The 20,431-nt window shown below is 40.1% G+C and overlaps 1 protein-coding gene across 1 annotated transcript in view; it reads left to right on the forward strand.

Annotated features, from left to right (window-relative positions):
- The window catches only part of NELL1 (neural EGFL like 1), a 291,435-nt gene that overhangs the window by 46,262 nt on the left and 224,742 nt on the right, over positions 1–20,431 (forward strand). Inside the window, exons 5-7 of the mRNA XM_086472058.1 lie at positions 13,842–13,938; positions 19,935–20,007; positions 20,249–20,331. Coding sequence (XP_086328184.1) covers positions 13,842–13,938; positions 19,935–20,007; positions 20,249–20,331 — 253 coding nt within the window. The remainder of the gene's footprint in view (positions 1–13,841; positions 13,939–19,934; positions 20,008–20,248; positions 20,332–20,431) is intronic.

Here is a 20,431-nt window from a genome sequence, read left to right on the forward strand (position 1 = left end):
CCAACTACTGCTGAATATAGACTTAACAGTGTTTTTTGCTTTTTTCTAATTTAGAATGGGGACTTGCCATGCTTTCTGGTGAATTGAAAATGTTGATAGACAGGTTGATGACTTCAACAGGGCAGGAATAATGTGTTCGTCTTTACCATTGGCATCTTGCATTCATTGTGTTTGTATGCTGTGTAGGTGTGTTGAAGGGAGAGAATGGATAGCAGTAGAAGAAATAATCTTAAATCAAGACCAGCAAGCCTCAAATGATTTAGTCATTTCCTAAAGTGTGTGAATAGGTGTATTATCCCATTCTCAAATATTTTTTACATTGGTCCAATATACATTGGGATTTTTTTTTTTTAATGTCAAAGCAAAAAGCCCTTAAATTGGCGTGATTACTTACAAGAGCAGGCTCTGAAAATTTAGCCTGCATAGTTTGAAATGCATGTGGGTGTTTGTTTCTGTGGAATTTTTTTCAGGGGAAATCTCCTGTAACTCGGTTCTATTTTCCTTTCATTTGTTGGGGTGCTGACGGGGGTCATATGGACAGAGGCGCAATCATGGTAATTTGAGAATCAACCAGATAGGGCTAATGTTTTGAGTTTTTTCCTTTCAGATTAAAAAAACCAATTATCTTGCTCCAGACAGACAGATCAACAGAGATCCAAAACGTAAAGAACTCTTCTGTTTGAAGCAGTTAGCTAAATTCTCGACTTCAGAACTGGAAGTCACATAGGGTAATACTGGAGATGAATTAAAAAATGGTAGTATAATTTTAATTAAATACTTTTATAATAGCATTGGGCCTTTGTGAAAGAGCAGATGAGAACGCCTCTGAACTTTTCAGAAGCTGACTTGAGATCTGAGTCTCCATATAGCAAATAGTTTAGAGTCTTTCCAAATGATCTGAAACCTGCTGAGTGCTGTGGGTTGTGAGAGGGCGACTGAGCAAACAGGACTGAGACTGCTGAAGCCTGTGAAACCAGCCCAGAGTTCTATGAAGTGGTTTAGTACTTGAGGAGTCTTTCTTTGACAATTTAGAACAGCAGTAATTCCCAAAAGGTAATTTTTTTTAGGAATCCAATCTTGTCAAAATCCCCAAGTTGACTGCAGGGAGGTGGACACTGCTTCACTGCATTTGTTACTGCCCAAAACCTGACAGTGCCTGTCATGGCACCACCTGGTGACTGAGTAGACTGACAACATTCTTAACGGCAGACAGTGGTGCAGGAGCAGCCACCAGTCACGTTAGTTCCTTGAGTGTGGGGAGCTGGGGTCATGTGGGATGCTCCGAGGTGGAAGGTGTCAAAGCTTGGAAATGCTGTGAGTGTGGCTGTCGTGGCTCTGGGGTGTTAGGCAGTGGCACAGCAATTGCTGCAGCTGTGGTGTAGTGTCCTCTCTCACTTCATGTGTCATGCAGAGCCACTTGGCATATTTTGATATTTTGAACCAGTCTATGATTGTATGATTTTCAGACTTACCTGTGTGTGGCAGAACTCTGTCCAGGCCTCCATTATGTTTGAATGGTCCTGCAGGGACCAAGTGGGCTCAGTACTGAGTGCAGGGACAGCTGAGTTTCTGGTTCTGTGCCATGGATGAGAGCTGCTTTGCAAATGTGCTAATTGAGAGAATGGCAAAGGCAGTCCAGTCTCATGCTTCAGAAGGTGAGGTATTCCTGGGAGCTGAGGAAATACTCCATTTCTACACAGGTGTTTAGTGAGCTGGTTGGTGTACTTTTTTGGTCTTGGTGGGGTTTTTTTTCAGTTTAAAAAAAAAAAAAAAAAAGAATGAGTGATCAGCCACTGCTTCTAGTTTAAATATTTCAATGATATGAAGAACCATTGTCGTGATCTGTCTTACCAATGTAATGATACATCCAAGGAGCAGCAAGGTAAAAGATGATAGTTTGATCCTCAGCATAGGAGTAAGTTAACATGCAGTTTTCATACCTGAGACCAGTCAGTAATGAAAGAATCGGTGGAAGCTGCATTACTTAATTGAGCTGCAATTTTAATGGCATTCCCTTCACCATGTCAAAAGTGACAGCAAATAACTAGCACTGTGTCAACTAATGCAACTAGGATTTCCTCAACCGTAGATTAATCTTTCTGTGTCATGCCAGCCATTTACCTTAAACTCGACTGAAAGATCCCTGGGGTGAAATCCTGGCCCCAGTGAAGTCTGCAGTGGAAACTCTCGTTGACTTCAGCTGAGCCATGCTTTCACCTCTAGAGCATGTCAGATGTTGAGAGAAATGAGCTCCAAACCTGAGTGCTGTCCCTGGAGAGTGCTTTTCTGTCTTGTCTGCTTGGCAGTTTCCATCAAAACTTAATTTTAGAACCAATATAATGGCTTCTTCTATGTTTGCTGTATGTTTCGTGCACCTCCTCAGTCATGGCCAATTAGTTATTATGGAGAGAGTGCAATGTTATCTTTCAAACCACCAAGGCTAAAACAGGCAGTTGAAAAATACCATGGGAAAATGGAGATGTGCATTATCCGATGAACCTGTGTTAAGAACTAAGGAGCATGGAATGAGTTGGCCCTCCATGGGGTTACAAGAGACAGAAGCTAATGGGGAGGAGTGGCAGCTCCAGGGAGAGCCCAGTGCCATTGCACAGTGCTGAAACAACACTAGTGGAAAGGCTTTGGCTGGAGTGTGACAGCAAAAAAGAAACCAAAACAAAACAAAGCCTGTGGTCCTCAGTCTGCAGTTACCTTCAGTCGTGAAAGGAAATTGGATCTGGAATATGGATGAGATTATTTTATGATTATTCACAAATCACTTAGTGATGACATGAACCCCTTGATGAGATGATCCTGTGACAAGATACACTGTAAGGCAATTAACTTCACAGCAGATGGTTTTTTGGAGCCGGGGGAAGAAGCTGTTTAGTAGAAAGGTTGCTTGTGGCTGGCTTCCTTTTAAATTTATTTTTTGTAGCAGTGCAGAAAGGAGTTGGAGTAAAAAGCCTGATTCTTCTTGCAGTCGTGTCTGTCTTGCTGCACTAGGTAAAGCAACTTTGGTGTTGAGCATGAGACAGAAAAGAGGAACGCCGCAGATATTTTGTGAAAAAGGGCTGTTTCTAAGCTGTAAGCTTACTATGCTTCAGGTTCTGATGTAATTGTCACTTGTGATGACCTGTGTACTGCAGTTCTTGGGCCAGGGATAGGCAGGTCCCTGTGTAATGGAGGTAGGTGTAATAGAAGCGAAGTTTCAGCACTGCTGGTTCTCACTCAACAAATGTCTTGTGACAAATTCCCACAGTAATCTTAGATTCCCGCCTCCCGCCCCCCATGACAAAATGGAGATAACGTAAACCATGTAACCATGGTTTTACCTCTTTGTTCTGGTAGAATTTTATTTTGGGGTTATTTTTGCTGCAAGACCTGAAGTACTGATGCTACTTTGTACCATTATTACGATGCACATTTTTACCCTGTTGCTTTCTAATGTAAGTTAGGCGCGTTTACTACTTGCTTCACAGATATTTTAATATAGTTTTTAAAATCTCGTATCTGTCACGCTCTAAGGGCTTCTTGTGTAATTTGTGGGAGAAAAGCTTTTCTTCTTTTTCTGTCTCGGGAGAACCCATTGAATTAATTTCTCCCTCTTCTAGAATCTGTTTTTAATTGCTCAGTCTTGGTGTAATGATATTTGGCATATGGAATGTACTCTAAACATTTGGTTCATCTGAGATGGCCTTTTGGTATGATGTTTGGTATGGTAACAAATGAGTGTGCTGTGCTTTTAGCTTTCTTGTTAATAGTTTGCTTTATTTAGTGTTCTGGTTTAGAATCCGGTTCAAAGCTTGCTGAGGTTAAAGGGTGTCTTTTAGTGACCCTGTGAGTTTTAGCATGGTCTTCATTTATAAGTAGATTTGTCTCCTTGTCTGTAGTGGATACTTGTGTGCATCATGAAAACCCCTACTGCTGCTTGTTTTATACGCTGGTACTTGGATAGTGATAGTTGCTCACAAGTGGTAAAAAGATGCCAAACGCTTTTGGTGAGTCAGATATTTATTTGAAAAGTGGTATTTGAGCTATGTGGCTCTCAACTCTATATTGAAATGTTTCAAGATAAGTACCTAAATTCACATTAATTTATAGGAATTGAGGGCATTGATTTTTATAAGACAAGTTGGTGTATGTAGATGACATCTCTTTCAGCACTTAAGGGGAGGCATTCTTTTGACCCAGACACCACCTTAAGCACTGCTGGAGCCGAGCAGGCTGAATATAGTGAAGGTTGGCATCTCCACCAGAAATAGTGACAAGTACGCTCCTCTTGTGCTTCTGCTACCTGTAGATTATGTGCAAGTTTTATGGGCAGTGCCAGGACCATGAACCACATGCTATTGATCAAAATGGACTTTCAGGAACACTATTAAAAGGAAAAGGTTGCTGTTGGTGTTTAATGCTGGTAGGCAGCTAAGTGAGAATTGGCAGGATGAAAATTGGAGGGGAGGGTGGAATTGAGTTGAGATAAAGACTGTTTAATAGGTAAAGCAAAAGCTGTGTGCACTAGCAAAGCAAAGTAAAGAATTCATTCACTTCTCAGTGGCTGGCAGATGTTTAGCTGTTGCTGGGAAAAACAGGGCTTTATGTCGCATAGCAGTTACTTTGGAAGACAAATGCCATAACTCCAAACGTCCCCCCCTCTTTCTGCTTTCCTCCAGCTTGTATTGCTGAGCACGATGTCATATGGCATGAGATATCGCTTCGGTCAGTTGGGGTCAGCTGTCCCGGCTGTGTCCCCTCCCAGCTTCTTGTGCAGCCCCAGCCTACTCGCTGGCAAGGCAGTCTGAGAAACAGCGTTGACACGGCAACATTAGCTAGAACATGGGTGTGTTATCAACACTGTTTTGGTCACAAATCCAAAACATAGCACCCTATGAGCTGCTTTGAAGCAAATTAACTCTGTCCTAGCCAAAAGCAGTACAGTTGCCAAAGCTGAAATGTGCAATAACCATTTGGGTATCAAACTAGCTGGTTTGATACCAAAGATCCTGTATTTCTGTCTGAAAAATTATGGCTAGTACATGTGCGGTAAAGTGTAAAGTGCTCTGGATACATCACATGTAAGATACAGCTGATCTTGTAGTTTGCCATAAATTTTTTTCCCCTCGACTCTTGAAAATCCTAAGCAAACGGCCAGATTTCTATTCTGCCTAGAATCTGACTCAAACTATTTCATGGGTTTCTTGCACTTTCAGGAGTGCTATGTTTGTTATATGAGGATGGGTAGACTGCAGCCTTGTAAACAGGCTGTTAGCCTAGGGCTGAGACACTCTCAAGAGTGTTATCAGGAAACAGTTGTATCTGTTTTGTCATTTGCAAAGTAAAATTCATAATAGTGACCTTGTTTCTAAAGGTGTTTGAATTCACCTCAGGATCTCCAGATGAGATACCATGCAGGTGTAGTGCTCTGAGAGAAGACGGATTTCTGCCCTTCCTGTGGCCAATGCCGTATCATTTAGTGGGTCCAGTCCTCTACTTTGAATCAATAATGACTAGTTTTACTTTAATGTCTAAGATATACTGCTAAAATTCATTGGTAAGTTTGTAGGAAACCCAAAAGCCTCCTGTGTTTTGTAGAGAGAGCCCCATGCAGGCAGATATCTGTGAATTTACAGTTATTCAATTCATGTGAGGAGAATAAACCCCCAAACCTGATGGTGAAACCTGCTCTTCTAACAGTCTTCACTTGCATATGTTTAATTTCCTGTTTGTTAGAGGGTCTTGAAAGTTAATTTGCATTTCTCTTGAATGAAAGAAAGAGATTACTTTTAAAGTTTTATTTAGATACATTTTTTTTTAAAAAATTTAGATTTGCAGTTGAAATAATTAACCTGAAAAGTAGAGTACATTAACTTTATCCCTGTGATTATACAGGAAAATCAATGAACTCGTTTGGGTGACAGTTTGAAGAGAACTTAAAAACTGAGCATGCACACTTGAATCTTTTACCTAACATACTACTACTGGACACCTCCTATTTTATTCTCTGAGAGCTGAACTATAATTTTTGATTAAATAGTTGGCAGTTACTATTGTATATTCAAAATTTAATAACAAAAGGCTTCCCTTAAAACCTGAGATTTTAATCTAAATTGCTTTTCTCTGTTAAGTGATTGTGAACTCCTATACTACGACAAAGGAGACAGCATTAAAAATCAAAATTTCCCTCAGGTAGATTATTTTTCTGAAACAGAACACTGGAAGCTGAATGAATAATTCAGTTAAAGTTGCTCCAGAACTGAATGCATGTCAAATAATGCACCTTATCTGTAAACACTATCAAGAAAATCCAATCACATTGGTATTGACACATTTTCATTGGGAAACATATAAAAAACGAGGTGAAATATCCTAGTATTTCTTTTTAAAATCAGTTCTTAATCCCTTCAGAAGAATAGAGAGAAAGACAAATGCTAATGTTATATCTTAAAGCTAGAGACTGATATAATCGCCCGTTTCTTTATGCAGCTGGGATTCAGAAAACATGTTGGACAAACTTTTTGAAGCAGCTGGTTTTTTTTGTACAGTGGTCTGTGTTAGGAGGCCTGACACTTGCTATTTCACATGTACTGAGTTTTTGCAGCCTCAGCTGGAGATGTTAACAATGGCCAAGGTGGTCAATACCTCTGGAAATTAGGTTAGGAGAAAGGCTAATGCAAAACATGGGGGAACCTCCCTCGTTCTTTGACTTCCTATTACAAAAGTTGAGAGTGCTGTTTCAAAGACTCTGCCATGAACAGTGCATTATTTTGTGTGACTTCTCCATACCCTTTGGTTTATTTAAAGGATCTGAGGATCCAGCTGGATGTATACAGGGAAACAAATGGTTGCAAGAGAATGTCAATTTTGAGGATCAGGTTTTGAGTTGCAAAAATCTGTTTTGGTGATTCACTCTGGTGTCAGCAAGGGCTCCTGTGCAGTCCTTGCAGCGGCCTTCAGAGAGTGATTCATTTACTGTAAGATGAATCACACCCCAGAAACACGTTTCCTCATTAAATAAGTGAGTCTAGAGGACTAGCTCCACTTTAGGCGTAAACTTTTGAGACATCTAAAATTGGGTGCGATGAATTCAACACTTGGTCGCTACATGGAGATTTATTGCTGCCACAGAGCCAGTATAGCAGCATTATCAGGAGCTATTCTTGGATTAATAGAGACTAGGGACAGAGAAATGAGGTTCCTGCCATGTCTCAGCCACAAGAATATTTAGATGGCCGCTATTTGTTTCTTATTGTATACTAATAAATACTAAGTCTCTCTGGTTCATATCTAGCCTGCAAATTTGAGAAGGCATGTTCCTATTTTAGTAACCTACTCGTATTTTAGATCTGAAGGAATTTGGAAATTTTATTATTTGGTGTGCTACTTTGTAGTAACTGTTGGAGTTGTAGTCTAGTTTCTTGTTCAGAATTTTAGGCGTCTCCTGATCAGTTCATGTTGGCTGATGTATTCTGATGTGAACAGACACAAAGTTTATTTTCGTGTTCTGCTAAATATTTCAGCTGTTTCCAAAATGCTTCTGGCATGGCAAACATCGTATGCCTGAAGTAGAGCTGCATGTCCACAAAAGTGGAAATACTCTCCGAGTGTTAACTTTTGCTTGTTAAAGTTGCGGGTAAGAAATCTTCACTGCAAGAGACAATTCCATCTCACGTTATTTCTAGAGGGGATGTGGCCCAGTGTGTGAGGCAGTTAATCCTCGGACATGCCCAGTCTAATGGCTTAGACCTTGGGCGATGTCCCTCCTGGACTCTGTCTTTGTGATCTTGGTTAATCAGTTAGTCTTTCTGTGTTTCAGTTTGCACACATGTAGAATGAGGATATTTCCCTGTTTCACCAGAGCATTATAAAGGTGATAAAAATAGTTTTAGATTAAGTCTGTGGAAGGGAACTGTCTCCTTGTCCAACAGAACTTGATTTCTAGAGAGGTTCTTCTACGCAGAGAAAGATATGGGTATGTATATTTGCATGCCAATTTTTTAGTTAGGCTTCCTTTCAGGAATCCACTGATTATTTTATAGATTTTCTGTTTTCTGCAAATTGTACTCATTATGTCACAGATGCCTGTTTGGAATATGTCCTTGAAAAAGGTGTTTCTGAGGATTGTGTAAGAATACTTAATAAATCAAAATGTGCAGATAGGGTAGAGATATAGATACAAAACGTAATGACATCACACAATTTGTCAATTAACAGGTGTTTTTCCTACTACGTTTAGCTAAATGGATCAGTGGTTAGTAAGTGTATTCTGAGCATGAACATTTCAGGAAAGAAGGATTGGTTCATGATTGTATTGGTCCAGGTTTATAGTTTTGCTTCTTTGAAATATGTCAGCATAAAGTAGGGGCAAATCAAGCTTTCTCTTGGAAAGTGAATGTAGTAATCATAAATCTGAAAATCTGAAGTATGGAGCAGAGCTTCCATTAACCCAGAGACCTGGGTCTCTTCATGCTGGAGGGGCTGTTCAGTCTGCAGTAATTTTAGACACCACAGTTCCCTGGAGTCCTCTTTCTAAGCATTCCTGTTCTTGTGAAGTGTATTGTGCGTTTCTCTGTGTGGGTATCAAAGCCAAATGTGTTGGAAACTGATCTCCAAGGACCTGTAGACCAGCACTTCATAAACTGGAAGGGCAGTAGACATAATTTAGCTGTACATATGCCAAATATAAAGTATTGGTCAAACGTGGATAAAGCCATAGAAGGTGACACACTTCAGCCCACAAAATCAAGCAAGGGAATGAGAATGATGTGGAAGTTTAATGTAGCTGTAAAAAAAGAAAGATCATTTTGTATCTATTCAGCAACAGTAGCTTTTCAGCCTGAAAAACACCTCTTTTCTTCCAAAAGAAAACCAATACGGACTGGGGAGCAGAGCAAGGGGTTTTCCCACCAGCAATAGTTGTAAGAGAATGCCGCTATAAAAGGTAACTTTCTCATTGTACTTTGAGACATGTTACAAAATGTTTGTGCTTTATGGGTTTGTGTAACTGTATAAAACTGCTGAAAAATCACCTGAATAATCAGTAATAATTGACAGATTTGTAAGTGGCGTACGTACGTGGGTAATCCTAATGTCTAGGTGAAGCTCTATTCTGAACCCCTTAAGCAAGTGCCAGCTTAATAATTTAGTGTGGACAGGGTGTCTTCAGTATCCATGAAGTCTCCCTCCTTCTCAAAATCCTGCTCTAGGAATGCTGCACCCCTTAATGATGTTCTTGTGACTTAAAACATGAACCTCCTGGCCAGGAGGCCTGCCCTGTTCCTAGCTTTACTCCAGCTGCATGGCAGCTCCGCTAGCTATCAGCTACCAATGCGTGTAGCTGGTGGAGCTCTGTTCACTGATATTTGGAAATTGTAGTTTTCATCTTTATTAAGTTGACTGATCGAGAGTTAGTGGTGCTATCATGTTTGCTCGTATTAATTCAAAAGCTTCTTCCATGTAATTTCAGTTTTCTTTGTGTAGCTGTTTTAGCTTTGTGCAGCAGCTTCCAGTCTTGCTGGAAAAGTCCCTTGGATTTTTTTTTTTTTTGCATCACTCTCCCTTTTTTGTCAGGAGTTGCAGGGCTCTTTTTTTCTTTTTTCTTTTTTTTTTTTTTTTTTTTTAGTTTTAATTGTTCTTCATTAGAGAAGTAGTATATCGTGACCCGTGTTCCTTGTGATTCCTTTTTTTGACTGTTACGAGTTCAGATGTGCTTTGTGACCTTTTCATTTCCCAGGAGTATAGGGGGGATTATAGGGGTAGCAATAAGCTGTGTGTTTGCTTGCTGGGGCTCTTTTGCTGATGTTTAACAGTATACAGTAATAGAGTAAGCTCACATGGTTTGCAAACCAAATAGTGTCAACCAAAACATCTTTTTACATAGGAAAATAAGCAAGGACTGATCAACACCTTATGCCTTCTCTTGAATCCTAAGCCTGTTACTTCAGGGCAGATCTAAGGAGAAGAAACCAACCAGTCTCTTAGATGTATATGGAATAAGGCATAAAGCACCTTTAATTAATCCCTTAATTAAACCTGCTTCAGAAATGGAATTAAGAGTAGAACTATATGGGAATATGGGGAATCCTGAGCATATGTCCTATGAATGATGCTTTCTGAAGAGAATCTGGAAGGAAAGTCACTACAGCCTTTTCCACATCAGTTGAAAGTCTTTGTTAAATCATCAGAAAAGATAAGATAAACCACTTTAGCCTGTCTAAGTTCAACATTGTTGAACTGTCATATAATAATGTCAGTTAGGGTTTGGGTTTTTTTATCTGTAATTGCAGACAAATATTGTAGATTTCCTTTATAAACTTTAACTAGGCCAGGTGAATAAAAATCAAATTTTCTTCAGTACGTAGTGTTGTTGAACCTGGTCGGCATTGGGATTTTATCTGTTAGCAGAAATGGAGTTCTTTATGGAATATTGATTAGTCTTTTTACAGGATTAGAAATTGTCCAGTGAGGCCATTATTAAACTAAGGCATGAATAAAGATGTGTTATATATCCAAAGAGTCATTCTTCCTATCATAGTGGAATTCAGTGATTGGTTTTCTCAAGGAGCACGTCAATTTGTTGTTTCTCATTCAGCATTTTGGAGAAGTTTTGCATTTGAGTAATCTTCAAATTTGCGTGAGGTATGGCAGAAGGCATCTACTTAATACTTTAAAATATTGATAGAGGTGGTGCATGGAAAATTCCTATAATTCTCAAAACGTGGTTTAAAAGAATATCATCTTGTTTTGCTGTTTGAACAGGTAAAACGGCTCAGTGTGGTGATTTTATAGATAGTAAGAAGTAATTAAGTAGTGGAGGCAGAAATTTCCTAGAGCTTTGAATGTATGATGTTGATGAAATGTGATGAATTAGGGCTGATGATAATTATAATAAACTTGAGCAATAAAATCATGTGTATTAGAAGAAGTCTTCTGACTCCTGTACTCACATTCTTAAGCTGGAATTTTCATGTAACTATTTTGCTCTCAGGTTTGAGATTTTTGTTGTTTCTTTTTAAGGAAATAGCAAGTTTGCCTCTAGTTTTTTAGATTACTTCTATTTGGTTTTGACAAATGCTTTCCTTCTTCCTTGGATAAGCAGAAGTGGGTGGAATATATGACTATTTTTACTTTGACATAAAAAGCTTTCTAGAGCTTTCTTGAAGTTTTTTAATACTGGGAGTTTATTCTAGACCTCTGCAAATGTATGACTTCTCCAATAATGTGGTATGGTGGGTTTGACCTTGGCTGGATGCCACATGCACACCAAAGCCGTTCTATCATTCCCCTCCTCAACTGGACTGGGAGAGATAAATACAACTGAAGGCTTGTGGGTCGAGATAAGGACAGGGAGAGGTCATTCACCAATTACTGTCATGGGCAAAACAGACTTGACTTGGGGAAATTAATTTAATTTATTACCAATCAAATCAGAGTAGGGTAATGAGAAATAAAAACTAAATCTTAAAACACCTTCCCCCCACCCCTCTTTCTTCCCAGGCTCAACTTTGCTCCTGATTTTCTCTACCTCCTCCCTCTGAATGAAACAGGGGTACGGGGAATCGGGGTTACAGTCAGTTCATCACATGTTGTTTCTGCTGCTCTTTCCTTCTTGCACTCTTCCCCTGCTCCAACATGGGGTCCCTCCCATGGGAGACAGTCCTCCATGAACTTTTCCAACATGAGTCCTTCCAATGGGCTGCTGTTTCACGAACTACTCCAACATGAGTCCTTCACAGACTGCTCCAGCGTGTGTCTTTTTCCACAGAGTGCAGTCCTTCAGGAATGGACTGCTCCAGCGTGGGTCTCCCACAGGGTCGCAAGTCCTGCCAGCAAACCTGCTCCAGCGTGGGCTCCTCTCTCCACAGGTCCACAGATCCTACCGGGAGCCTGCTCCAGCACAGGTTCTCCACAGGGTCACAGCTTCCTTCGGGCATCCATGTGCTCCAGCGTGGAGTCCTTCATGGGCTGCAGGTGGCTATCTGCTCCATCATTAACCTCCGTGGGCTGCAGGGGGGCAGCCTGCCTCACCGTGGTCTTCACCATGGGCTGCAGAGGAATCTCAGCTCCGGCGCCTGGAGCACCTCCTCTTCCTTCATCTTCACTGACCTTGGTGTCTGCAGAGTTGTTGCTCTCACATGTTCTCACTCCTCTCTTCGTCCGCAATTGCTGTTGTGCGGCAGTTTTTTGTCCTTCTGAAATACATTATCACAGAGGCGCCATCACTGATTGGCTTGGCCTTGGCCAGCGGCAGGTCCGTCCTGGAGCTGGCTGACATTGGCTCTGTCGGACGTAGGGGAAGCTTCTAGCAGCCTCTCGCAGCAGCCACCTCTGTAGCCCCCCTGCTACCAAAACCTTGGCACACGAAGCCACTACCTGTGGCGACTGACGACACAAAATCAATGATAACACTTGGTCAGCCTGTGTTAGAAGCGCTTGGAGTGTGAATGGGAAGATAACTGTGCAATGAGTTGTTTCATTGACTCATATTTTCTTTGGTATTCATTTTTCATGTTCATTTTAAAGCCATAGCTTTAAAGAAAGGAGAAAATTTGTCACCCTTTTAAACATACAGATAATTTAAATTCTTTAAGCTACAGGTCTTGACACATTCGGAGTCTCTTCTGATGGCTGTCATGCTGGTGTGATTACACAGCAATACATGCTCCCGGTGATCTGGATAGTAATGGAAATATATTTTATCATCATCTCAATAATTCTTATTAAGCGTGCTGGTTTTGTTATGAAGCACTAAGTTCATGGCTCCCACTGATGTGACATGGCAATATGAGGATCCAAGGTCTGTAAATTTGGTCTTGAGTTTTTCACATTCTAAAACAATGATATCATTGTTTTAGTGGTCTGAGTTCCTGAAAAAGGTGTTATAGAAACTTCATTACAGCATTCCTAAAAATAAATGAATTAAAGCCTCCAAGCAAAACCATTTAAAAACTCCAGATACTTATTTTGGGGAATTTTAGAAATTTGATATGTAGATTACTGCATTCTTGTGCAGGTTTATATAGTAAGTAAAGTTTGCTCATAGACCTCGTGTTACTTGTTGTCATTGTTGTTTCTTATTGCTATGGTTTCTAATTTCTTGAAGAATAACCAAAAAAAATGTCCTGTAGCGCTAGGTACCAAACATGTACAAAGAGGTCCCATTCTGTACCAGCCCTGTGCTAGTGACATGGACAAGCTGGATGTGCAGCAGTGGCAGCGCGTCTGAGCACCCAGGCCAAGTGAATTCTGTAACTGCAGCAAACAGGGGAGAACTGGGTAGAACAAAGGTCCGGGTGCAAGGATGTGTAACACAGACATAGAGGCGAAAAGGCCATGGCAGTAGAGGTGGAATAAAGTTTGGTGGGTTTTTTTGGTTGTTTTTTTTTTTTTTTTTTTTACAAAGTCTATTCAAAATCCTAAACAGTCTGAAAAATCCCAAAGCATTGTTTGTCTGGTTGGATCTTGTGTGTGACTGCACTTTTTCTCTAGAAGGGGTAGTTGACTTTGAAGGACACCCCTAGGCTAGGGGGTCCCATTTTATTGTTTTCCCTACTATGATGGGTTCTGGCATGGTATTTCTTCAGCCTAGTGCTGCACAGGTGCACAAGGGGTGTTTCAATTTTATGCAGTCTTCATATATTAGTGATTTTAATAGTTTTTTTCTGTTTTTTTTTTTCTTTTAAAGTTGTAATATACCTTCATAACTATCAATGCTAAATATTGTTTAATAAAAAAAATATTTTTGTGTGTGTGTTTAACTTTCCATCTTTTGTCATTAACTGATTCTGACTAGAAACTTTTCAGAGGAAAAAGAGGATTTAAGTAATAGCAATGTATTCCCTCCACAGGATTTATGAACGCATCATTGATCCTCCAGAAACAAATTTGACACCTGAAAGCAGTTTATGGCTCGGACAAAGAAACAGGAAACATGGTTTCTTTAAGGTAAGCAGATATGAAAAGGCATATGAAGAAGGAAATTAATAACTAGTCAACAGGGTATTTCTGATTAGTTGTCTTATTCTCCTGAAATCTCATTTGTATGCATTTTAGTAGAAACTGTGGACTTGGGATTTGAGGCAGGGCCAACACTTAGAGAAAAGGGTCTTTTCCTGCAAGGTAGGGTATCATAATCGCTGACCGCAGCGTCCAGTATTTGGGGCTTTTGTTTGATTTCCTTACTTTAGGTTTCACAGAACAGGACTGTGTGGGCAGCGTCAGAGTCTATTCTTGGCTTTCATCTTTAAACCTTCATGAAACAGCTTTGCTGTGGTCTCCTGGCGAGACAGTGGTGGTCTTAATCCCTCTGGGAGGCCATTTGCTCCTTGGTTTCACATGCAGAATACCCTAACCCTTCTGCTGTTTGACTTGGGTGACTTCCTTGTTTGCCCTTGTCAGCATTGACTTCTAGAGCACAGAAGATATTCAGGCCTGCAATTCTGCTGGCTCTGGCAGATACTAGCTATTGTATGCAGTGCGTTTGCCTTGCTGCAAAACTGTAGATTTTTGTGTGGTGTGGTTTGGTTTGGTTTGGTTTTGTTTTTTTCTTTTTCTGTTCCTGGAGTACCTTTCTTCATTTCTGTTTTTCTCAACTAAGACTGAGTTGAGAAAACAGAGTTTTTTCTGTTTTCTCAACAGAGAGTGAATGTGGGTTACGGAGTTTTATTTAATGAGCTTCTTTGTCCTTCGGAGCTTCCATTGCTTCCAAACAACCAGGCTGAAAGGATGACTAGCTGGCAGGACTTGGGCTGCTTTACCTGCTAGCTGGAAAGCCTGTCTTTTCCCATTTACAAGGCTCCCCAAGACGTCATCATTGAGTAGGCCAGTATGGGCACGAGGAACCTTTCAGAGGAAAAAGAGGATTCAAGTAATGGCAATATATTCCAGATTCAATTAAGAGCAATATATTTCCGAAATTGCAAAGGACAGAGAAATTACCTACCACTTGAAAAGCCCTTCCTGTATGTTTTCTTTCAGCTTTTTCTGGCCCCTAGTGAGGCTATATGGTTTTCTGGCTGGGGCTGAATTGCTGAAGCAACCAACAAACAAAATACACCAACAAATGAAAACCACCCCTTCCACCTGAAAGTTAATTCTTTTACTTTCTAAGCAAGCTACAGCAAAGTTTCTCATATTTCTTCCAGTTTTAGATAACAAGCCATGGTGCAAGTGTTTGTCAGTGAGTCTATAGTGCAGTGATAGGCCAGTCAGCCTGTCCTCGATATTGGCATGGATTTGTTGCCAAGGTGATTTACCACCCACTCAGTTTCCCTGTGAAGCTGTCATTTCATAAGACAATTTTACAAGTTACTGTTTTTCTGAGGACCTCTCCTCGAAGTCCCCAGATTTCAACAAGCTAGGACAGTTATTTTATGCTAAACTTATTTAAGCATAGCAACTAACAATTTTAATTGTGAAACAGAGGTAAAAGCTGACTTTAAACTTAAATGACCATCCGAGAGTTGCTCTGAACCTAAACTACATTTCATCCTACAGCAGCTGAGCTGTCACTGTGAAGTGAAATTGATAGTATTATTTTATTCTACAGCTGTTGTTTTTTTACCTCAGCTGCTTCCCATAATTCCACAGATGGTAAACATATGTTTATAGCTACATAGGAAAAGAGAAGTTATATTGGATTCACCCATCTTAAATTCTTATTTTATGCAGGCAGTCAGAGCCTCGGAACTCTGGGACATTATATGTTTGTAAATTAATATTTCTACGCGTTAACACTTTGGAAACAGCAGGGTAGCTAATGATATGCTAATGAGCTGACAGTTTTTATTGATCATAATGAAAGCCGACAAGTGCCTTACTTTGCTTTATGCACGCTTGAATATTTTACTAACTTTCTTCAGGGCAGAAATATAATTGGATGTATTTTTTTAATCCTGCTTGAGAGTTTCAGAAATCTTACTTTTTTTTATGTTGCTCATTGCAAAAACTTGGGATTTTGCCAGTTTGTAAAGAGTACACATCTCTTTCCATATATTTACATGTTCAGCAGGACCTCCCTTTCTTTTTCAGAGTAATTTGTTTCACTGTTTTAGCATATAAAAAAAATAGATCTGTTTTCCTTAATGTAAACAGAGATCTGCAGGGAAATAAGAGCGTTAAAAAAGAATTAACATTTTTGTATGTGTGTTGAAGCCATGATAATGTATGTAACAAAAGACACTGGGTACTGCTCTGAGTATCAGCTTCACTGTTCCAAAGATTTTCTTACTTTAATGATAGCTATTTAATTGTTGTGTCTCTTCATAAATGAATTGCATTAAAGCACATTTTGGGCCATATTCTTATGCCTATTTTAGATGATAATTCTTCAGTATATCATAATGGGAAGGAGGGTATATGAAATTCATGTCACTGTGGCCAGTTGCTGCCATTTCTCTTACATATGCTCTTGTTCCGCATCCTTACAGTGATTATTGCACAAGTAGCCCTGCTGTGTCTGTGGCCTTGCTGCGGAATGAAGTGCTCTATGGCATCATCAAGGGAATTGAAGTCTTGCCCCTTACAACTAGTATCTCTTACTAGTTGTAACTTGCCTGCTAGGACCAAGCATCTGGAGTTCAGACAAGACGGAATGGTTTTAGCACAGCAGTGGTGGGAGCAAATGCGGAGCAGACAAGATAGCTTTGTTTGCTTTGAAGGGAATCTCATGAATTACTTCCTTCAAAAAATATATGTGGACCTTTCAGGTTTCTTTTTATGGCCCAAACCCAAGATTTCTTTTAGGGCTAGAGAATACCATTATAATCAGATTAGGAAACCGAAGTAAATGCAACTGAAGGAGGGAGAGAGTGATACCAGGCATCCAGGGAACCCTCACTCTCAGATGGATCTGATTGCTGTCAGGATCAGAATTATCTGCAAAATTCATTTTATTGCTGCGGAGAACCCTTCCCCTGAACGCTCCCTCCAAACTGCTGCTGCAGAAATGAGCTTATTAATGCATTGCTGACTAGGTGATTCATGCCGAAAGACGGTAATTTTAATATCTGCTATAGCAGGCTCTATTGATCCTGCTGCTGTGTCTGGGGATTGTATAGGAGGTGCTTGAGAAGTATGTTGTTATTTTTACTGCACAGCGTCATACTTGGGCCTCTCTAGTCATTTTGGTCTTGGTGTCGTACAGACTGAGGTGAGGTAAACACCTTGCCAAGGGCAGCTGTTCGAGCGCCTGGCATGGGGCATGCCTGCCCTGCGTAGGGTAGCACAGTCCTGATCTAGTGGAGGTCTAGTGGTGTTGGTGTAGCATTGCCTAGGCACAGGGTTTCGGGCCCTTCTGCTGGTGCCACCGTGCAGAGCCTTTCACCAGCCCTGGCCGATGGAGCTTGCACAGCTGTGCGGCACGTGTTATCTCTGTGGGAGAATGAGGTTTTAAAGAGGGTGAAAGGCAGTGGAGGAAATGAAAATGCAGAAGTGGAGAGCTTGTGGAATATATAAACCTTTTCACAGAATGTGGGAGGAGTCCTCTAAGAGACATGAGAAATGTAATAAACAGGGCTTTTGTATTACGTCCTCATGGGATGGGCTTGATATTTAGTGCTGCAGGCCTGAATTTAGTCTTGTAGCTGGTAATCTGTCTGCACAGATGAAGGCTCTTCAAGCTAGTGAGTCCTGATGCTGGAACTGAAGTTTCGGTTGTAATTAGTGAAATGCTTTTATGATAACATGAAGGTGATTTCTGCTTGGGAAGGGAAAAACTGAGGAGATTTTGACCACTGACATCTCCCTGTCAAGGTCAAATCCTGATGTCCTTTCACAGAATGTGGACTGAAGAACTCCACCCTGTGCCAAAGTGAACCGGGGCCCTGAGCTTCCCCTGGGGAGCTGTGCATGCCTGATTCTCCTTCTGGTATGGTTGTGGAAAGCTCTTGGTAACCTAGACTTAATGCTGAAGAAGGAATAGTCCGAGTTTGCTCATGTGTGTACAATAATTATGGCTGTAATAAGTATTTGCCTATAATGAAGTCTTTCTATTAAAAAAATTCATCAGCAAAATATCTGCTCTTTGAAGGTTCACTTCTATATTTGATTGTATTAATTCTGTTTGAGAGGGTTTATAGACTTAGAAGGGATCTATATTGGTGAATTGAAGTTCATATGTTTTTCCATGGTAACATGCTTTCACGTGGCCAGAAATTAAGACACAAAAAATAGTTGTGTTTCCTCTTCAGGCTGTATTTAAATGCAACTCTGTCCACAAGACAAATGAGCAGTGGGTCTCTGATGCAACAAACATATTTGAAGTTCAATATGCACTTTTGAAAAAAAGGCTGAGGAAAACATCACCTCTTTCTGGATGATGTCTTGTCAGCTGGTGAAACTTTGTAATCTCATTTAGTCTTGGTTGAGCTTTTCACTGGAGAGGCTTAAGTATCAAAATATATTTTAGTGCCTCACCTATTCTCGCTGATCACTGCTTGCGGAAAATATGTAAAATGACTTTCTGGATGTTCCATTTCCAGTTACAGTATTCCTTCTCATTATTATGATGATTTCATTATTCTCATAGATGAAAAGGTTAATAAATGTATATATACTTCTGCAAGAAAGACAGAGTGATCTGATTATGTCTGTTAATATTTTCAGTTAATATTTGACTGTGAAACAGTAAGCAGGAAACAGTGCTTGCTGATTGCCTTCTGCTATTTTAGCAGATGAACATGTAAATGTTAAATGTTACTTACTTTACTTGCCAGGCTTCAAGGGCCATCTGAGGCCTATATTTTATTTATGGATGGAGTTCAATGTTTTGAGCGAGTGACTATGTCCTCTGTCTGCAAAATTCACTCTATTGCAGTTTAGCTGAAAATTAAAACATAGTCTTACAAATCAGTAATTTAATTAGATAGTAACTGCTGCGATGGTAAATGTCCTTTCAAACGAAAGAAATTCTTATGTGTCTGGGAGGAGGTAGAACCATGTCACAACATCTGATTAACAGTTAGGGAAAGTGCAAATAGTATCACTAGAAGTCCCTTGTTTTCCCTTGCTCCTCTCCCTTAGTGACCATGACCTTATTGAAGTTAGTGGTTCTTGTGGAGTAACTAAGTTACACCGTCAAAGATTGAGCAACAGCTTTGTACTGAGCTTAGTAGAGCAAACACAATCTTCAGAAATTTTTAGGCTCTTTGGAAGATCCAGGATTCTTCAGGACCTGGGTGCGCAGGGATACTGGGCAACCCTTCGTGCCTCCTGCTTCCGTCAGGGTTACCCTTGCGAGTCAGGGACAAGAGAGGATGCGGCTGGCACTGGACCTTTTGGTCCTTCCTCTCTCCTGTCCTGCCTGGTTCAGTTTCTGGGCCTCATACAACTTGCAGCAGCTGGCTCTGACCTTGGAGTCCTGATTTCTGCCAGTCCTGCATAGGGGATCTTTCCATCTGCCTGTGTTAGAGAGAAGATTTAGTTCTAACTGATGGCACAATTACATGAACTGCCTGGTGAGATACAAAGCTAGTAAGCTAAACTAAACCAAACAACTGAAGCGTACTCTTACTTACCTCTTGCACTATGTACTTCTTTTCTAATGTTTGATTTCGCAGTCTTATTTGGCTAAATCGCTAAAGAGTATTGCTGTGTTTTCTTTTTGTCTTTTGGAAAAGTATTTCATAGGCTTGAATAATGGATATTATTTCACTGCTTTTTCACCAGTCTCATCCCATTTTAAGACATTTAAGCAGCTTATATTTGATGATTGCAAAATACAAAGCAGTATTATTTCTGTGTTTTATGAAAATTAATATCCAAACACACAGGAAGACAGGCGGAGCTGTTATATTTTGTCCATCTTGGATTATTTTCCTCACAAGAAGAGGTAGCTGGTCAATTTTTTTGTACTCACTTAAGAAATGACTTGTGAAACAGCTTGTACAGATCTAAGTGAATGCTTGCAATCTGTATTACCAGTTTTCTCTTCTTTTGCAAAGGGTATTATTCAAGATGTGAAAGTCATCTTTATACCTAATGGATATATAACGCAGTGTCCCAATCTGAATCGCAGTAAGTAGCAATTTCTTTACTCTCCCTATTTTAGATTTTTTTCATAAAGTACTTCTTTAAGAGTAATATTTTCAGGCTTGTCATTTTTGCATGTGCTGACTTCCAGAAGGCAAAAATTCTGTGTAAACAGGTTGCGTTTTATGTTCGGATAAATCAAGTCTGATACACTGTTGGTTATTTATGTGTTATTGTGTCTTTCCTTCTCCTCCTTTCCATTTCTTTTTACTCTTCCTTTATTGAGCGTGCCCGACCTGCAGTGATTTCTTAAGTCTGGTGCAAGGAATCATGGATTTGCAAGAACTCCTGGCAAAAATGACTGCAAAAGTAGGTACCTAAGCTTCTTTGTCAATTGCACATTTCCTTCTGTTCTAAGACCAACATGAAAGAATTTATTCCTTTTGCAATTATTCTACATTTTCATGGT

Source organism: Leptosomus discolor, chromosome 12 (genome assembly GCF_034619465.1).
Source record: "Leptosomus discolor isolate bLepDis1 chromosome 12, bLepDis1.hap2, whole genome shotgun sequence".
Taxonomy (NCBI): domain Eukaryota; kingdom Metazoa; phylum Chordata; class Aves; order Leptosomiformes; family Leptosomidae; genus Leptosomus; species Leptosomus discolor.